This window comes from Aptenodytes patagonicus, chromosome 6 (genome assembly GCF_965638725.1).
Source record: "Aptenodytes patagonicus chromosome 6, bAptPat1.pri.cur, whole genome shotgun sequence".
In the NCBI taxonomy this organism is placed as follows: Eukaryota; Metazoa; Chordata; class Aves; order Sphenisciformes; family Spheniscidae; genus Aptenodytes; species Aptenodytes patagonicus.
Genome location: NC_134954.1, coordinates 52976416 through 52998151, shown reverse-complemented (window position 1 = coordinate 52998151; position 21736 = coordinate 52976416). Strand labels below are relative to the sequence as shown.

The 21736-nt window shown below is 36.6% G+C and overlaps 1 protein-coding gene across 3 annotated transcripts in view; it reads right to left on the bottom strand.

The window, feature by feature from the left end:
- Positions 1-280: 280 nt before the first annotated feature.
- TLK1 (tousled like kinase 1) overlaps positions 281-21736 on the bottom strand; it is a 69990-nt gene continuing 48534 nt past the window's right edge. For all 3 annotated transcript variants that reach the window (XM_076342621.1, XM_076342620.1, XM_076342623.1), the window contains exons 12-21: positions 17559-17625; positions 13852-13949; positions 10890-10971; positions 10512-10603; positions 10336-10425; positions 9420-9589; positions 8093-8228; positions 5433-5544; positions 5039-5146; positions 281-2036 (exon numbers count right to left, since the gene is read on the bottom strand). In XM_076342621.1, the coding sequence (XP_076198736.1) occupies positions 1860-2036; positions 5039-5146; positions 5433-5544; positions 8093-8228; positions 9420-9589; positions 10336-10425; positions 10512-10603; positions 10890-10971; positions 13852-13949; positions 17559-17625 (1132 nt within the window). In that variant the 3' untranslated portion in view covers positions 281-1859. The remainder of the gene's footprint in view (positions 2037-5038; positions 5147-5432; positions 5545-8092; positions 8229-9419; positions 9590-10335; positions 10426-10511; positions 10604-10889; positions 10972-13851; positions 13950-17558; positions 17626-21736) is intronic.

Genomic DNA, 21736 nt, shown 5'->3' with positions numbered 1-21736 from the left:
TTATTCCATGGTTAAAGAATTATAGAAGGACCCGTTGAAATACTTAAAGTTATTTCTGTGAGGTCTATTCAGTGAAATGATGTTTTGGTTACTTCGTTAAGACAGATGTTTTAAGTTTCATGGAATCCTCCCCTTTCACCTCCAATGTTACTTAATTATTCTATTACTGGCCTTTTGTTTGTAATCATGGAGAGTTTGCTTTAAATAGCTAAGTGTAGCTCAGTGATACAGTTAGCTGATTTGTCCTTCGTGGAAATGCAAAAAACACACAATGAAAACCTTGAAATTTCAACTGTCATTGTTTATTACTGGTTTGGCTACATTCTCTACAATTTCAGCAGCATCTTAAAGAGACAGTTAATGTTTCTTTATATACAATGAAAACAAAATGGCTTGCAACATCAGAAACAAGAGCAACAGTTTAACTGTACAATACTAAATGAAAACCTGTGGTAATACAGCCTCCTTTTTCTGCAACATGGACAAAATTACATATAGGTACTCAGCATCAAGAATGGGATAGTAAAAAGAATAGTGAACGGGAGAGAGATACACTGTTCTGAAAAATAAGTTTCTACCATACAAGGCAGTTAGAAAATGTTTCACATTTTAAAATATCTGTACAAGCCACAAGAAACATTTCCTTGTTGATAGGAACTTCCAGAAATAGAGAATAACCATGAGCAACTTCTACATCTAGTATCAATGCGCTCTGCAGGTTGAGAACGCAATAAACTGACTTAAAGAACTGTACTGTATATTGCCAACACAGATCTGTTTTACATGCCTTGATTGTTAATGAATTACTTACTCTTAATCTCTCTATAACGTACAGTTGACTTGCACCGTAAGGAGGTCATTTGATTCTTTCGCAAAAGTAAAAGCAACGTCATTTAGCAGCAATTAAAAGCGCCTTGAGGGAGACTTAAAAATAATACAATATCCAATTAGAAAAAGCCATACTTTAAACATTTGTACAGGAATAAGTTGCTGAAATTTAACTGAAAATGTGACATCTGTACAACAATTTACAATAGAGCTAGAAGGGAATTTATCATTATTCCTGCATAGAACATTATACATTACCTGTTTGCATTTGGTTTCATACTGTTGCTTGCTTTTATCAGAAGCCTGGAAAGTTTCACAAGTTTCAATACCACAGCAAGTATAGTATTTTTAGAAAATTGAGCAGATTTCAAAATTAGCAATCTATTTGAGAAATAAGTACCAGGAATTCCATATCACCCTTCCAATCTAAATTCAGTGAAACACCACCACATTTTTAGAGGTACAAGCCTGAGTTGCCAAATAAAATACTACAATTTTATCTGAGGAATCTGATACAGAACATATCTTTGACATCTCACACTCCTTCCTTTGGTTTCAAAAGATCAGTGTCTTGGAAAGATGGCAGTTTATTTAGTTTATAACCAGGCACGGAATTTTTCCTGTGTTTTCAAATTTGCTCACTACCCTTTTTTATTTAAATAATGAAGAACTACCCTTCATGTTAGAACTTTCCAGTATCAACCAAATGTACTTTAAGTATTAAAAAGATTATTTACAATGTTCCCCAGAAAAAACTAAAAACCTTTTCTTCAGTCTTAAACACAATATACCTGTTAGTGTGCAACAGGCAGTGTCGTCCTTCAACGTTTAAAGGTATTTCTCAGAAGGGTACATTTATTCACAGTCCATGATCCATTCCAATCATACAAATGACACTATGTAGGAGGACTTCAGTCTGAAAACACAGTTATCAAACTTGTCCTGTGAAAAAACACTCAAATGCTTTCAAGCTCAAGTCTGCATCTGGAAACTACACAAAGGTATCATGCCATTCCTCAGTTGGAGAAATTTCAGTACGAAATAATGCTTGAAGTAGGTGGTGTAGGGGATGCTGCCAGCCCAGTCATATGCAAGTTTCCTGAAGAATTTGATCTCCTCATATGAGGGAGAAGATAAGGATCATTAGCCAGCTGGTGGACATCAAATCTATCTTCTTTTCGGTATGCTAAACAGCGTCTGATAAAGGCCTAGGAAAAGAAATGTAAAAAGTTACAATACCATTCCAAATAATTACGTCTGCTTACAAGCAAATATGCATGTCCTCCTGGATAAACTAGTTTCTAAACAAACTCTTGTTCTTATGTAATTAATTTCAAATGACAGTGTCACATTTTACTACTGAGTCCAATGAAAAAATGTAACATCACATCGGGAAAAAAAACCCCACAGCAAATAAATTGGCTTCAAATAATCACACTTCAAATATGTATTTCCATGTTTAGGAGCTATATTTACAAGTAAAACAGCATCTCACACAATTAGAATTCTGCATCTGTTATCCCTGAACAGCTTCGTAAAGACCAGTAGCAAATGTCAGAGGATTGAAAGGGTAGAAAGGAGCTCCACAGAGCCTCTAAAACCATTCAGCTGTGCGGTAGATGGAAGATGCAGCGACAGAATTTCAACGCTTTAGCTGACCTTTGTAAGCAGGCATTAGCACATGTGCCATGACGGAATAGAGCAAAAAAGTGAAATTTGACAATGGTGGTTGCCATGTTCAATAGGCATTAAATAACTAATAGACTATTTAAGAAACAACTACCTAGTTGGAACTCCTTTCCCAGAAAAAACTCAATCCCATCCACTTAAAAATATCTAATCAATTGAAAAATTCTGTAGCTAGCTTCAGGACTGTTCTTGAGACACTATGTTATCCTATGTTTAGCTCCATACGATGTATGCCAATCATTTTGTGCTGAAAGTTTCTGTCAAGTCTTATGTCTAGCATACACAGAACATTTGGTCTCCTGAGAGCTTGGGCTTCAACATTTAATGACAAAAAATCCTTATTATTGCTACAGAACTGATTAGCACATCATTACTTAATTTAGAACTTAATTTAAAAGAATTACATCTCTTTTCTTTGATAGATCTGTTCAGCTGTTTGTTCTTTGCTCCAATTAAAAACTGGAGATTAAAGGAAAAAAATCTGTGATACAAGTTCCAAAGAATCCTGCTAGAATTTACTTCTATAATTTACATATCCAGCATGAACAAGGTACAAAATAAAAATCATGCACATCTGTTAATATATATCCACATGTTCTCGGACATTATGGATTTTAATCAAATTCTTCATAATAAATCCTTCGTAACAAATGAATTGTTAAGAGTTGTTTGCAAGATCCTCAGAGTAACAGTTTGTGTCTAAAATGTTTGTAAAATACTTCATGCTTCTGTGGCACTGCAGACACATTACTGTGATGCAAAGGAGAACATTGCACAATACAGGAAAAAGTGAGGAGGATCAAAGGATAGTCACAGTCTGAAAACTAACAATGTCATTTCAGGTTCCATACTTATTTCATCTCCATGTTTTCCAAATCAGAATTTCAGTTTACAAGCTGTTCTTTTCCAACTGCCATGCCTATAAATCTGAAAGACAATTTGGATTCTACACAGTCATCATAAATGGCCTGAATTTACAAGTTAGTCAGAAATGTTTTTACAGCATTTCCACTGGAGAATAATTTCTCCCTCTCTCTTACAGCTATCGTGACAATGTTAGTAAGAGTGGAGAACACTGAAAGTTTATTTTAGTCTTTCAAACAAACAGAACATGGAATACACAGAGAATGTAAAGTAAGTTGCCAATTCTCCATGCTGAACTGTCTACTCTTTCCTGACATCCTCTATATAAAAACTACTAATGACCAAGAAACGCAAAATTAGAAGACAGGGATATAAACTGTTAACATGTAATGTTATCAGTTATATGATGCGTATTTGTCAGCTGCATTCAAGAGACACAATTCTTCCAAATGCGCATGAAAAAACAAAAACACCAAACAAAAAACTCAACCAAACAAAAAACCCAGGACAAACTACAATTCTTCAACCGAATTTTCATAACCTTAACTGCAACTCGCTCACTAACACTTCTTTTAGAAAATATAACCAACAGAAATATACCACAAATTGTAACAGCAGGTGTATGTACCCAAAAGACTTATTTTCTTGGGAAGTTACAGCCTCTAGAAATAGGTTTCTTTTCCTTTTAATCTTTAGAAGCTAAATCTTAACATTCCTAAATTTTTTGCAGCTTGTGTCCCAAATCCAAGTATGTTTAATTAGTTGCTGAAACTTGCATAGGCATTCTACTATCTTGGCATTTTTTTCAATGAGCACATCTCTACTGCATCTGGCCATGAATATATCTTTCAAAAATTGGGACAGTTTACAAACAAGTAACACATACATAATGTTTTCTTCCACATTCACAGAATTGGATTTGTGTTATGGATGCTCACAGCAGCAATCATTTGGGAAACCACCTTAAACTGTTTCTGAATAGCTAGTCTGCGGAGATGAGTTTGATACTACAGATGTTTCAAAATAAGATTTTTAAATACAGGAAACATTGCCATCCACACCTTTGTGGCAGATCAACTGTTTTGGCAGTCTTATTTCCTGAATCAGCATCAACGTATCTTAGAGATTCTTAACCTTGAGAATTTATGTTTCTAAACTCAGCTTTGAGTTAATACACACATACTATGACCTTTCAAGGGGAAGAGTGTTAGCAGGCATATCTTCCAGGTATTTGGTAGTCAAATAGTTCTTCAAGCCAATAAGGCTGCAGAGAATAACATTCATTATTTTCAGAAAGAGCTTGTTACTGTTAGCAGGAGTATTTCACAAGAACATCTAGTGAGACAGCCCGAGTGACACAGATAAGGTCCTCTGGGAAGAAGCAAAGCAGACAATTTTTGAGGCGGCCTACTTTAAGAACGCTTGCAAATTTCTGGAATATATATATATATATAGTCTCGCTTTGAAGTACATGATTTTTGAGAAGCCCCAGAGTAAGTTTCTTTAAATAAAAACATCAAAATACTAGTTCTCCATTATGTTTTCCTACATGTTTAGTTACTACGTCCCACAGCATTCTTAACTTAACAGAATTTTACAGCGGAATCCTTTATGATGAATGTTTTAACTGTTACTCAGAGATCATATGAAAAGTTACCTTGGCTTCATTGCTTACAACAGGTTTGACAGGGAACTGAACTTCTGTGGCTTTTAATATTGTATTTTCTTGTAAGATATCTTGCTGTGATTGATTGTGGCCAAATGGCTGAAAAATAAGCACACGATTTTCTTCATGAGAGTTATCCAACTACTCTGATTTCGTAAATATTTATGCTATAGTAAGTTGTTGCAGTGTTAATACAAACTGCCAACCATTCATTTGGTAAATAAAAGTTTCAGTCAAGATTTTCTACATTTCTTGCAGTATCAATGCACACCACCAAAAAGTAACACAAGTAATTTTCCACGTAGATTCACGTCTTTATGATTATAATTCACAGTCTACGCATTTACACTAAAACTCTAAGATTTTCAAACAACATTTTCCTTACCTTTCTACCATAAAGGCATTGGAAAAAGATTACTCCAACTGACCATACGTCAACCTTATTAGAAATCTTTGGTGGCTCTTTGCCAACTACAAAACACTCTGGAGGCAAGTACCTGGAAAACAAAACATGCATCTCAGTGTCTGCAAGTAGATGTATGGCATCACTAGAACTTGGTTAAATATCAAATTATACAAATGCTTCATGTACACATCTCCGATCTTTTGACAACTGTACAGTTGCCTTACGATCCACATTCCAACACCTTGCACACCCATCAAAACTGACATTACAGTTTTTTGTATAGTCAGTCAAATAGAAGTTCTATTTCATACAAGCACAAATACTAACATTCCTTACCCAAACCACTAATTATCACTTTTTTTTTTAATTGGGATCCTAAGTTAAATATGAACCTTCTCTATCTATCAGAGCAAGAAAAGATGAAAGCCATATAGGGCATTTTACAGCAAGGCCTGGTTAGGAATCAAAGATAATGTAGATATGGCTTAAAGACCCTTTACCTAAGTTTTCAGTAAGAATTATGACATTAACCTGAGGAGTATATGGTAGACAAAGGTGACTGCTATTTCCATTCCTGTAATCTGCAGGAAGCCATACTTAAAGACCTGAAAGTCAAGGAAGTTCCTGTGCCATTCCTGAATTACAAAAGAACTGGTGAAATGGAACCTCCTTTAAAAAACCAACAAAACCTCCCAAACATATCAATATGGGGTCAGTTAAGTATCATTAACTGTAGTATCTAAAATTGAAAAAGGCATAAAAACTATTAGAGCAACCACAGACCAGACATTCTTTCATCAACAGCATGTAAGGCTTTAAAAGAAAATTTGAAGAAGTATTTGTGGAAATGGAAATAAGGAGAAAAATGAGATAAGAATGCAACACAAATATGAATTTCATACAGTATCACAAAATCTCTTCTGGAATATTCGTGTACAATTCTGATTACAACAATCAAGAAAAATGAACTTGAAGTGATGCAAGTGCAAAGAAAGGTACTAAAATGATCTGAAGAATCAAGAGCCTACAATTCAGGGAAAAAAAAATTGAAGGCTATAAAACCACCAAGGAGCAAGTACTAGGAAGGGAAACAACCTACTTCAGGGAGGACAGTGTTGGCACAGGAACAAACAAGTATAAACTGGCCACAAATAAACACAGTCTGTAAATTAGAAGATTAGGTTTCTAATGATCAGAGAACTGAGGTTACGGAACACCCTTCAAATCAGATTACTGGGGACAAAACACTAACTGAATTTAATACAAACGTCTGTAAGTTTACAAAAGAGATTATCTGACCTAACTGCCTGGAAAGGCAGGTAACCGGACCCAGTGACTGAGGAAATCCCTTCCAGACCTACGCTGCTGACAGTTTGTGCAATCTGCTCTAAACAGACTCATCCTCCACCTCAAACTCACACAAGATATTTCCCTCCTTAATGAAGATTTTGGGCTCAGAGAAAGTGTGAATTAGAAATGCAGAGATTCATCATGAACCCATAATGGTCACAGACCTTTTTTGGTTTCTCAGTTTACAGCACCACTAGTGCCTGTGGCATTTTAGATGAAGTCCAAAGGCCAAAATTTTTGACATACATTCCTACAATAAAATATTTAAATTGGTGTTTAAATAGGTAAAGCATTAAAGAGAGTAGCAAAAGCCTAACACTTGTAAAATACTTCAACTTGAATAATCATCTTTTCACAGCATGTGTGCATTGGCATTTGTGGAAAAGTATGCGTGTTTTCTTTTCTAAAAAATCTGAAGGAAAAGGCAAAAACTTTATTATGTGCAACTTCCAAATATGGGAAAAATTGCAGAGCAAATGGAAATGACACTGGCTTCTTTGTTTAGAGTTAGGTTTCAGCTCCTGACTCTGATCTTGCTACAGGCAAAATGAGGAGAGAGAGAGCAAATGAATTCACAAGTAATAACCTGGCCAATATAGGCTTTCTATTCCACCCACTCTGACACAGCTACCGTGCACCCAGGCTCAAAGAGCTACTGTGCCATGAAGAAGCTGCATCTTTAGAGAGCAAATTCTAGAAACAGCTTTTCTGTAAGCAATGAAATGCTTATTGTCATTCCTGGTCTGCAGGCAGCTCTAAAACTTCAGGTTTTTGGACAAGCATGCAAGTGCACACAGAAAACAAATCACAGCTACTGAGCTGTCATTAACCTTTAGGATGGAAGAATAAATACTCTTTTGTCCTAAGGACACTACCTGCTGGTAATCCCTGCTCTAAGATTTCCAAGGACTAAGCACCCACACTTAATCATCATAGCTTTGTCAAACGTCTTCAACCACCTGCAGCCAAAGATTAAACACTTGCTTCTTCAGGGAAACCACGTTTCTAAATCATAGTGATCATCTCCACATTTTTTTTTATATATATATATATATATATATATAAAAATATAAATAAACAACACACACTCACACTCTCTTACCTTACTTGTTATGTTACCATTCTAACATTTGGGAATACCAACATTCACAGTACTGCACAAAAATCTTTGTCATCCATGTTAATATTTTTAATCCTAGCCCTCTGTCCAAATTGGCTTTATAAGAGAGCATTTATGAAATCTGAACGATGACCCAGAGTCTAAACAGCAAAATCAAACCAGGCATTACCAGTAAGTTCCTGCTCCCTGTGAAGTTAAATCCATTCCATCCACACCGTAGCTATCATCATCCATTATTTTGGATAGGCCAAAATCAGTAATTTTTATTTCTCCACATGCTGTTCCATCTACAAGAAGGATATTACCTATCCAGGAACAAAAAAAAAAAAAAAAAAAAAAAAAAAATTACCTCAAAAAAGCTAACAGAATGCTTCATTTTCATTTTCAAAACCAGGTTTAATTTTCAGGAACATCTAACTTTATGAGGGGTGACAACTTTACATCATCTTTATATCCTCAAGTCTTGACTATGAGTAACTTGACTATGACACACTTCAGTGCAGTCTCAGGAACTCTCTAGGTTATCATCATCACCTGAATTGGCTCCCTCAGCTGGGAGCTGGCTGGACAGTGAGAAAACACCAAAACATAGCAATATACCAGTTACAATGACGTTTCATAGTTTCCTGCCCAGAACAAATCCTACACTACAGGTTTCAGGACTTGCATATGTCACAAAATTGTGCCAAGAAATTGCTGCAATACTACGCATCTTACTCCGTGTGTTAAAGTTGTACAATAATTTCTTGATATAAAAGTTATTTGATGAAGTTCCTCTGAGAACAAAAACCAATGAGACTAAGAATACATTCTGTACAACTCCATAATACGAGAGAAATCTATATGAACAATTTATTACACAGCAGCAAGCAAACAGGCTGGCACTAAGAGTTACATTACAAACCCCAGGCTTCGAAGTGTAGCAGATTAAAGTACATGAAGAATACAAGCATCATTCATGCAAGGTGGTAAAACAAAGGCCATGGAATCAAGACAGAATACATAATTTATGACAATGCTTATTATTCATTGTAAAGAGAACTCCTGTAAAGTCCTGTTTTGAAGTGCTTATGCTGCAATGCTGAAAGTGATTGATTACCTATTTCAATCTTTTACAGGCTAAGAAATATATACGGGAAAAATTATTTACACATCAGCGTTCCACAATGATCAGACAGGATTGAGCCAACTAACGATCTTACCTGTTTATATTGCTAAATACCAATGTATGTATCTATGTGCTATATGATTTTTTTCTACAAATTCAAATCAAAATAATACAAAGTAGAAAAGTTATGACAAACATTTTTCCAAAGAAAAGACAGATGATTTTGGCAATAAAACTAGAAAGAAAAGTACACACTTTTTTCAGTTGTTTACAATAAGCCTGACATACAGAAGATAATTTTGGTATTTTCAGGCATGAATTACAAACAAAATAAAGGATAAAAAAACCCCAACCCATGACATTTTCAATCGTAACATTCCTCATTTACCTGGTTTAAGATCATAGTGTATAATAGGGGGCTTGATCTCATTGAGATACCGTAGTGCATTTACTATTTGCATTACAATGGACCTAGCTTCCTTCTCTGACATCAATTTATGTTGCTTGAGATAGAAATCCAAGTCATTGCCTTCACAGTATTCTAACACCGTGCAAAACCTAGGGTAGAATTCAGAGAGACAAAATTAAATAACGTATCAAACTGCACAATCAGAAATGGAGATATAACAACCTAGTTTGATACTGGCAAGTTTAAGAATGGCTGCCTAAATATTAAACTATATGAATGAAATTTTTAATAGAACATGTGGCATAGCTATTAGCTTATGAAAACTGACATCAATCAGAACACTCATATTCACCAAAAGAGAAAATGCATCCATATTGACGAGAGGTTAAGTTAAAAAAACCCCTTATTTATGTAGGCACGTTTCTCAATAGAAAAATATATTCACTATCCCTTAAGATGTGGCACAATTTCATACAAAGAGGTGCAGCCCAGTGACCATGGGCTACACTTTGGCTAATAACGCTCCTGATGTCATTTAGTCTTGGAAACTTGTCTAAGCTACAGTAGCCTTTCGGAGCTGCCCCGCAGCAGCCCTTGCTCTGCCCAAAAACATTACAGCACTGCATGTCCCTTCCACCCTCAGGACATCCTGTTAGGGCTTGCTAGGCAGCTGTTGCAAAACAATGTTTTCATCACTTTATAGAAGGCCTGCAATATTTAGCTGAGACAAAATTCTGCAATTAGTGTGGATTTTTTTTTTTTAAAGTCCCCTTAAGGAAACCCTTAAAGCAAGAACATATTATTTTTGTTCAAATACTCTTCATTTCTGTTTATCTAATATACAGCACTAAAATCCTTTCCAAGTTCTAGAAAACGTATCATTTTATGTACTTACGTATCTGTATCCAGGGAGAAGTAGTCATATAGTTTAACTATCCGGGGGTGATCCAGTTCTTTGTGTATTCTATACTCTCTGCAGGCATGTCTAAAAGAAGATGGATACATTAACCTTCTACAATCAATAAAATGCTATTCAATTTAACATATGAAGCGTAAGTCATTAATATTTACTTGTGGTAGTTTTCTTTCTTTTCATCCCTCCAGCTTTTGTTAAGCTGGTGAATCTTCACAGCAGCATATCTTTGTTCATAAAGATCAAAAGCCTAAAAAAGAAACCCACAAATATGGGAAAGTTATAACCAAAGATGATAAAAATAACACCCAATAAAGAGAGGAAAAAAATTGGCATGTAATTCACAAGTCTATTGACAAGTCTACTGTAATGCTACGTCCCTGCACAGGTTAACCGAAGTTTGCTCAACCAGTGTTTAAAGAGTATGCCACATCACAATCCTTCTGCGTATTTAGATCCCCTCCCTCCCACTGAAAACTAAATGTACAAATGTACATGGCTCAAACATTAGATTTAGCAGATCCAACACACTCTACCTTGTATACTTCACTGAAGCCACCTCGGCCAAGTAAATGGAGTAACAAATACCGTTCATTCAACGTGGGGTGATCTTTAAATCTCGAAAGAAAAAAAAAATCATTTAATTCTATCTAAGGTATACAAATAGAGTCTAAAATGTAAACCTTTTAGTATTACTTCTCAAATGGAGCTTTCTTTTTACTAGCAATATATAATATGCTGAACAATATTACACCATGTGTAACCTTATGGCACAACTATACAACATGGCCAATTTCAGTACCTTTTGACTACTTAGCGTACAAATGCTATCACAATACCATCGTCAAACCAGTCAATTCTGGCAAACTTTTTGTTATTTTTCTCTGTTTTTGTGAGGATAAGAAAAGCATCCTTAAATTTAAATATGTGATATAAGGGCTCTCTCTTTGTTGTGTCAAATTTTAGAGAAGTCTCAAACTTCAGCTTTCTGGAACAGACGAGGAGGATATTCTTCTAATTTCACATGAAACACGACCACACCTGTTGTACATACCTGCCTCTTTTTAATAAAATGGATTTTATATAACACTAAGAAGTTAACAAATAACAAACAGCAATATGGGGAAAATACACCAAAGGACTGAGTATCTGCTCATACTCTAATCAAAAGCAAGAAGAAAACACTCCTTCCAAACACAAAATGATGCTGCAGGACAGAGAAAAGGACCATACTCTCTCCTGAAATGTGTAGAAGACAAAATACATCATTCCATCTAACCAGGGGGAAGGGAGGTGAATACTCATCATACTTCTAGTGCAATGATGAGACAACTATACTCATGAATCTAGCGCCAGCTGCCGATTATACTCCATAGAGAACTTTAAGGAAGGGTTTAGGGCTAGTCTGCCAATAGGTCATCCCATCCTTTCATGTTCTCTACAGTTTTGGAGGTATGGCCATAGATAGTCAAGTATTTGAGGGAAGATGCATGTTCTGGCTTACTGTGCCCCTTTTAAACATAAAACTTTCCTTTTCCTCACTATGAAAATACTTATTTCAATACTAAAGACATTTTAAAAAAAATCATAAGCAGTAAGTAATGCACTCAGTGTAGAAGAAATAACAAATTTAGAGGTAGCATCATTAGGCGATTGATGTCACGTGACCAGTAGCCCAATTCTTTAAAACCACACTCAACAAATTTACATTCATATTTTCTTGGTCTTTCTATTACATGTATGCCTCTAGTAGGGCCAATTTTGTGAACCTTACCACCTTCCCTCTCCACTGCTGCTTTTGCTACTCTGTGTGGCTCCCCGTGGCTCAGAACCTGCACCTTGCAGGTAGCCCCAGCATCATCTGGTCTAAACCCAGACCTAACCTGCACTCTCAACTTGTTCTGTTATCCCGGTGCAGTTGTAAAGAACACATGCAGACATACAAGTTTACCCATCTCTAAACTGGGCAATATTTCCTACTCTTCATTGTCAAGGCTGGAACCCCGAACAGGTGAGTTTGCTGCCTACTTTATATTTGGGACGCTTGGGGAGAACATACATGGGTAGAGGGATGAGGAGAGGAACGTTGCTAGAACAAGAAAGAGGGCTCAGCTTTGCACCACAGCTGGAAGCTGAAAACCCAACAGGATTTGAGTCAGGACCCAACAGCTGCTTCGCTTCAGAACCCTCTCCCTTATCAAATGGCCAAGTTGCCAAGACATGTCAGGAAAGACAGCAGGGGCTATAGACCTAAACTACTTCTCCATTGCTTCTGTCTTCTATATTACAGGTGTAAGCTGCAGCTTGGCCGCTTGGTAAACACTCAAGTCTAAACTCCCACAAAACCATGAACACACAGTTTAAAGCTTTTCGTTCTGTACTATAAAACATGTCAACATTGACTGCAGAAAGTGAGCAGTGAAGCTGCAGTATGCTACTTGTCCGTGTCCTGTAACTCTGTTTTCAACTGGGACTGTAATTTGGACATTCTTTGTCCCACATATGCAATATTTACACAGTCAAAGCCTGTCATTTTTCTGTGGCATTTATTCCTTCTTGTTGAAGGATCCCTTTTCTTTTTAAAAAAACCCAACTCTTCTAATGCAAAGACTGAAGATTAAAAAAGGTTATCATTTAACCTGCAAAGAACTGCTTGTTTATTTGTTGTAGGACATTTATTTTTAAAAGAAAATATTCTGCCATCGAATTATAAGCATCAACACCCATTATTTTTCAAATCCAAAACCCAGCACCAATTTACCTATCAATTAGCACTATAGCCACACAGTAACAAAAATTTTCTGTCTTCCTGCAGGGTAGTCAGGGATAGGCAGAACCAGTTCCTTTCAAGCAACGGTGCCAGCTTAAAGTGCTGGTGAAACTGTAGTGTTAGTGTTTGTATTCGCCATCATGGAAAACAGACTGATTTTTTTAGTTATGTAATTATTACTTTCAAATCTACATAGTAATAGCTAATATTAAATAACAACTTAACATTATGATATATTGCCATGCAAGCTGAATTACAGAGTAACGTTTAACATAACACAAAAGACTTTGCATTTGTCTTTTTCCTACTAGATACCTGTACCTAGTAGGAATGAAATTACAGTGCAGTAAAACCAAAACTAATTTTAACTGCATCACAAAATATCTGCTGTTGCATCAAACCTCTCTGCCATTTTCTTGCATTGTCAGCTAAGTGAATTGCATTAGGATCCCTTACAAGGATTTTTTTTTAGTCTAGCAAGTTTTAGCTCTCCTGCACGATAAGCTCTGTATATATGTTATTTCTTGCATATTCAATAAAACCATTAATAAGTTTACAAAATTCTATTTTTTTTTAAAAGTTTAAACAAGTTGGCGTTTAAAATATATACATAAACAAAGAGGACCAAAGAAAAATTTACGAACGAGCCTCTCCTCTGTTGGTAAAATGTGATTTTAGAGCATTATTTTTAAAATAAACATGCAAAATTAAGACAGTAAGTTTCTTACTGTGAATTATCTTCATTATTTATTCTTTTCAGTTCTCTTATGTGAAGATTCCTAACTCTTTCCAAACGTTCAAGTTCTGCTTGTATTTCAGCTTCCTCCTGCAAATGAAAAGAATGAAATATAAAAGCTCATTTACTCCCTGTTTGAAAAGAATATTTTTACCCCTGCATCAATACTAGTGGTGATGGAGGAACATTACATTACAAAACCCTGCTGAACTAGAAGAAAGCACTGCTTTTCTCTTAAAGCCAGAAAAATTCAGAAAGATAAGGCAAAAGCCTGTTTCAAGGAACCTTTCTGTCCATGAACCCACAGGTAATGGGATGTTCACAGTTTTGTTCTGCACTGTAGGGATGCTGTTTGAAATGAGAGGCAGCTGGGTTTTGTACCTCAGCCAAGGAGAGAAATTATCTGGGAATGGTAACTTCTGAAATTGATGTACAAATAAGAAAAAAAACTGAGATACGTGCAGTTACACATTTTGTACAAACGGACAAATTAAGAAAAGACGTTTAAAATATTTTGAGGCTGAAGTGCAAATCAAAAAAAGAATAAGTCATTACAGCAGAAACGTTCTTAAGGTGTTGATACAAGACACCAAAACCAAGCTAATTTAAAAAGATTTTTCCATTTGTATCTTATTTAAGTTACAAATGCAGAATGTGTATTGCCTAAGATTTTGAGTGCAATTTCAAGAGAAGCATGTCAGGTATGAGCACATTCCCTAACTAATTTCAGCACTTAAGATTATCTCATCTTTATGCTACATATTAGAGAACACTGAAATAGTTGTTTATTCAGATTCTCTAAAAAAGTAAAGAATTCATGATGCCTAATTTATGGAAACCTATGTATCTATACTCGAAGTGAAAAACGTATACTCATTGAAAGACACTGTAGAAAGTGTTATATCAAGTTCAGAGTTAGTACCTCTAGAACTTGAAAGTTTGAATAAAGGGGAGACAAAATTAGTCCATACCAGAAAGCTCATAATTATGGCATTATTCTAGCTGAAAAGGAAAAGAAGGCCTGGCATCTGATACGTATTTTTTTAGTAGCAGCGCCCCACATCATCTCTTGTTATTTTGGCACAGCCTCTTGTACAGCCACATGGTGAACCAAACTGGAAAACTAATCAATCTTTTCTTAAAAAAAAAAAAAAAAAAAAGGCCTCACAAAAAGATACATATTTTGTTTTTGAAAGAAGCTAGATCAGTTCTCCAATCCAATTTATACTGTGACTGCACAACCTGGTGGTGCTGGTAAAAGCAACAGGGCAACAAGTCACGGCACAAGGGGACGGAGACAGAAGTCAGCAGAGGGGAGAGAAAATGCTGTAAAGTTGGTATTTCCAAACATTGTATATCATAAAACCACATCCTGAAACAACAACTGTATTTATATAATCTAAAACACACATTAAATGACCACTTTTCCAACGAGTTGAGGAGTCCGGACCAGATGATTTCAGTGGATATCCTGAATCCCTCCCCATAAGTGAATGAAAAAACCTCTCATCCCAAAACAAGACACTACATGAACCCCCATTCAGAAAACGAAAATCAAATTCCTAATAATTTAAAAGCTGGACTGCTAGCAGATCTGGGTGGACCATTTGTTTTTCCTAACATATAATGTCAAGGGTTTGGTTTTTCTTCCCGTTTATATAATGTTAAACTACTTTTTTTTTATATTTCGATTCCTTGCAGTTCTCTGTTAAATACCCTGAAATGATATGCAGTTCCTCATAACCCAGTAGTCCTTTATAAAGAATTCTAGCCCTTCTCCCCCCGCAAAAGGCCACACACTTATACACACGCAATTGTCTATGTTCTTCCCAAAGGCTGACAAAAAAAATCCATCAGTTATGCCTCTTTTGGGCTTTTTTGTTCATATATTATGCAATTCAGTGGTTCTCAAAATGTGGTTCATAGGCCAATGTTAGTCCAAAGAGAACTGGCTGGTTGCATTGTTTCCAGCTGTTATTTAGGACACTCAGGCTGTGAATACCTTTAAGCAAGAATGAACCAGCTTAGCTGCCTCAGGTCACTGCTATATAAAAGGAAGTGAGAAAACAAGAGCCTCTCTCCAGGACCAAAGCTGCTAGCTGGAAAAGAATTTCCTAGGGAGCAGAAGGAAAAGAAAACTGGTGGTGGCAGCATGTACAGGGCACCAAAAATAAGAGCACCAGGAAAGCATCTGGAGAGTGAAAAGGAAGAGGAGCAGACAGCAAAACAGCATATGCAGAAGAAAAGAAGAAAAAAATGTAACCAGCAAAGAAGCATTAGGGAAGAAACATAGCCACATAAAAAGAAGAGAACAAAATTGTTTTTCTTAGTTAACGACAAAATCTGTATCACACGTAAGAATTAAAATGCGAGTATGTGTTTTTATTATTATTTTCAGATAAATTCAAACATGATTTGCTAAGAAATAACATTTGTTTCCCCTCTGGCATTTAGTCAGGGAAGTTCCTTCTTATACAGAGTACCCCAGCATTGATGCTCAAGGTGAAAACAAAATTTGGGTATTAAACAACTTTGTAACAGCTTCCTTCATATGTCACTTGAAATTTCCATTAGACTTCAAAAAAGTTAAAGCATGGAGAAAAAACAACAAAATTTCATGTGAAACTGGTGCTATTTCTAAAGCATTAACAACGAAGAACTATGCGGGCAGTTACTTCACTAGTGCCAACAAGTTTATATGCAGATTCCCTATCACAGATTCAAGTACTTTCTTGTCATAGTCTTTAAAAACAGCATCAGTGTTCTCAAGGGGCCCAGTTCAGTTTATTATAGTAGGATTTATAACAGGTGACTTGTACATTTGAAGAGAACGGACTCTTGCAACATTTCAAGGGGAAAAACACTATGACCCGTTTTGACTGAACATCTCAAGAACTACGGCTCAGCAGATAAAGGTACTTTCCTTTCACACTTGTTGAGATATTTCTGCCTGCTTCAACCATCATTCCCTTTCACAGGTTATTCCTCAAAAGCTTTGCTTGAGTAAACAATAGTTTGTTAATATCATAATTATCTCATTACACAAATTTATTAGAAAGGTGGGCTTCAAGAAAAAAGTACTGCTGTTTTTTTCAAAAGTCAAAAACTGGAGTAAAATATCTGACTGCAAAAATAATTTAAGATACAGAAAAAAGATTTTCCATAAAAGTAGGAAAATTATATTCTCTCTTGTGATAGGTAGTATGCTAACTGATAACAACTGAAGTGGATACTGCAGATCATCAAAACACGATATTCATTCAGCAATGCAATGCTTTGTAAATTGGACCTTTTTAAAGGTCAAAAACTAATGTAAAAAGCCCATATATCAAACTTGGCTGACTCTACTTCCTCAGCTCTGAAACAAGAGCAGTATTGGTGGCATCATCACTGTTACAAGGATTCAAGGAATCAGTACAGTGTTACACTGGATGGACTCACTACTACTCCCCTGTACTCCCAGTGTTTATGGTAAGTTGAAAAAAAAAAAAACCAACCCAAACAAAAAAACCAAAAAAAACCCAACCCCAAACCAAACCAGGAAAGCCACTATTAGGCATAAAATTGTACAGCACTTAGTATTATGTTTTCTAATCAGACAGCTCTCAACAAGCCCTCTCCTTATTTTGATAGTACTAGTTTTTATGGGTTTGGGCATGGTAAAAAAAATAATCTTAGAGTAACAGACCACATACATACCTTTTTGAGATGTCCTAATCGAAGCTTGAAAATTTCTTCCTGTTCATGATACTCTGCTAGAGTCAAACTGAAAAAAAAACCCAAAACAAACATGTAATTATAACTTTGATATGATGGTAAACAAAACAATAGCATTCTTACTTAAACACTACAGTAAATACAGTATCTTATGTTAATTATTTACTACCACAATACTAGGACTACATTTTTGAACCATCTGAACATCTTGGTTTAATTTCAGGGACAAAACATACTTACAGAATGCCTCTGTGTCTGGTATTCTGGAATATTAACAGTCTCTCCCACTGGACCATTTCTGTTCTCTCAGATAGCCTGTTAGATTATCTGGGTGCATCCTGAATCATATAACCACCCCAGTATTTTAGCTGATGCTACGCCACTGCTTGGTTCTCAACTCGTAACACTTAATGAACCAAAGGATGGAGATCCAGAAACCAACTAGACAAGACTGATAACACTGGATTTTTGAGCTATGATTTAAAGAACATAGTGCAAAACCATATATTCCAAGTTCATTAACCCTACATTTTGCATGAGACCACAAATTCAGTTTTGAATTGGCATGTGACTCTTTTGCTTGTTCTCTTTTCATCTTCCTTTGAGAAAAGATTCCTGGCTACAATTAATTCAGTGGTCCCTCACTGTCGGTAGACTTGCTAGTACGCAAAGCCAGTTATCATCCAGAGGATCTAGACTGTTCATATGGATTAGTAACTAAGAAACCCACAAGCTGACTGCATGCAGTATCCATCTAACAAATGAACAAAAAAGACACAGAAGACAAACCATCGAAGAAAAGAAACCAAAGAGACTTCAGGTTCCAGAGAAGACACCATATGCATATGATGAAGGGGAACAGGGGATAGGGAAGGAGAAAGAGAGTCTTGAAAGGATTCACACAAATCCCTACAAACAAATTAAAGTTACACATTTTATTGTTTTGCCTAGATCTACTATTTCTTGCATGATGCAAAGCTAAAACTTTGCATAATACTAATAGCATAATACGTTTTCACAAAGCCCATATTTTAGCGGGTTCAATTATCAACTGTCCTGGGAAGATAAGTTACACAAAGTGTTTAGAAGGCTATACATGCTGTTCATATTGCAAGTCTAAGGAACTAGAGTGTTTTGAGAATCACCAGTAGTTTTCCCCAGAGGTGAGGGACACCAATTCAGATTTCTCTTACAGCAAATGCCAACTTTGATAAAATTTGCAGAAATCTAACAAACTGTAAATTTCTTCCTCCCTTTTAAATTTGGATGAAGTTTGCCATAGATTTCAGAATTCTAAACCCTGTATTTACTGGGTCTCAAAAGTTGTTCGTAAAGGAGTGCATCTTTTCAGGATAAAACCTGGTGGTTCTGAAGCTTTCATAGAGCCCTTTCCTATTCCTGATTTCATAAATACTGAACTTCACTGCCCTTTTTCTGACTTGGCCAGGGCAGAAGATTGACTTGACCAGATATTCTCCATGAATATTAGTGAAATTGCTGGATTCTTTTTTGACCAGCATCTAAATTTCCAAGAACCTGGAAACAGCTTCACAAGGATCTAGTTATTTCATCAACCTTCTGGTCTACAATGTACAGAAAACACTCAGATCAGGTGACAAAAGCACCCATGACCATGTCCTGTCAGAATTTGAGAAGGAAGCAATCCTTTCTTTTAAGAAGCATCACACAAAATTACCCTGCATCTTTTTTTCCCTACTGGAATGAAAAACAGCCTTGTATTCCAGTCAACAGACATCCCCAACGCTCTGAAGGCAATAGAGTGTGGAAATTTGCCTCTCCAAGAAAGGCAAAAGATCCCTCAGTACCAGATTTTGGGACCGAACGCTTATATTCTTTTCCTGGCAGAATCTCCTCTGGGTTTAGACAATTTATGCTACATCTTAAAAGAAGAGGCATTAAAGCAAATGTCAAATGGGGTGTCTGAATAGCTAGGAAAGCTGGCAATGCATTCTCTGTACAGTCCAAACAACAGCAAGAAACCTAAGAAAACAATGCTCCAATTCCTGCTCTAATGCATCTGCTAGACCAATCAAAGAGAGCATCAAGGCCACGCTAGACAACTCACAGCAGCATCCCTGACATTTTTTCAATACTTCTACTCAAACAGCAAACTACTTTAACATGGCTTAAGTTCTCAATTAAAAAAGGCAAAGGATCAATGCCAATGTGCACAAGGTTGAATATTATTCTTTCCAGATTCTTGTCTGCAGTATGAATTACAGGTTTGTGCATTTCCAGAAACGCAGATAGCAAAGTTTGTCTTTCGCAGAAAGAAGAGTATTTAGGTGGCTTAGCAAAGCTGAACCACAAGTAAAACACACTGGAAATACGAAGTTTGTAACATGACCTTCCAGAATTTTCACTGAACACTGAGAGCCCTAAAACCATAGATCCCCTGAAAAACTAACATAATATAGGAAATCTGGTTCTTTTTATAAAACCTCAGCTATCTACACAGAGTTATGACAAAGTGCCTAGACAGCTCTAGCAAGTATTCCTTCCAAAAAGTTCTTAAATAGCCCTCTTGAGCACAGAGCACAAGTTAGAGGTCATATTGAAAACATTAAGATTCAAAGTCACTCTTTCCGTATTTCCATGCTATATCCCAATAAATGACTGTTTTCCATTTTTCTATTTCCTTACAAATCTAACTCTATTAGAGGCACAGCATGATTCACAGCAATTTGAAACTGTCATTACTGACCACCACATTTTGGAGGAAGGCATGTAAAACGCTGAACTGTACACAGACATAGTCACTTTGGATTTTGTTCATTTACTTATGAAAAACAAAACTTTATTCCCTCATATTCAGAAACATTTACTTTTTCTTTTTAGAAGTAGGAGTTTATTACTTTTTATCTATAAATATACTGTACTTTATATTCATATTAAAATAGCACACAACAAATAGCAGTAAAACAATGACAGTGTGCATGCTGTCTGTTTTCTGGCTATAGGCCACCACCCTGCTGCACAGGCTGAAAACATCCAGCCTAGAGACCGCTTCCCATCAGCCCTTTGCTTCCCACCTGCATCCACCCGTCCACTGCCTTTTGCAGGGCAGCAGCACGCTGGAGGCACCCTCTGAAAACAGAGGTCACCTACGAGACACCATCATTTCCCACAGAAGGGGTTGCTCCTCCATCACCTGAGACACACAGGTCTCACCAGACGTGGAGGAAAAAAGGTTGAGGAGCACAGGGGAGGGACGTCGGCCAAAAACAGGCTGCTGCCATCCACTAAATGAACTTCAGTTGGATAGTCAGGCTTGAGGCTAATCTGAGGAGCGTTGGGGAAGAAGGGCAGCTGGGAGTAGGCTGCATGAATTAATCTGATCCTGACCGTGACCTTTTCCGCTCAAAATTACTGTGCAATAAATGCTGTATATTAACTGTCTACAGCCAAATGAACTACCATACACATGCAATGAATTCCTGAAATTCCCAGAAAAGCACTGGACATATTCTGTGCACGTAGTGTAATTTTCCTGTGGCATGTAGGGCCACAGTGTGCCACCTTTACTTGTCGCTGGAAGTGGACAGCTTACCTGGCCTGAAAGGCTTTATTATCACCAATTTAAACATTTTTTTAAATTAACAAAAATAGGCCTTCCAGTCATTTAACAATGTCTTCATAGCCAAATTTCAAAGGCTTTGACCCAGTATGCATGGGTAGACATAACCAATCTTCTTTGCACTTCTTCCTCACAAGTTCAGACAAAACCACCTTCTATGATCAAAACACTCTTACCAGTGGGTACAGACAAGACAAAAAAACAAAATGGCCATGTGCTCCTTGGTTGTCATGACGATCAAGCCTGGCATATTTACAACCGTCTCTCCTCCCACCTTTTCCCAGTTGAAAAATCATCCTGCATACACAGGCACAGCAGAACGCGGCCATGCCCCCAAAGAGCCATACAACACATCCAATACAAGCTTTTGGCTACAATTTCTGAGGCGCTCCTTTTTTGGTCCGACCTTATTCTCACTCTAGTTCCTCGAATTTCTACAAGGACAGGCAGACGCTGACCAAGTCAAAGCCTTCCATGAGGTCTTTTCGCCCATTGTTTCCATGTTTGCCTTAGAAAGAGACTGCCTCAGGAAAGGAGCTGTCTTTACTTGTCCTGTAAAGCC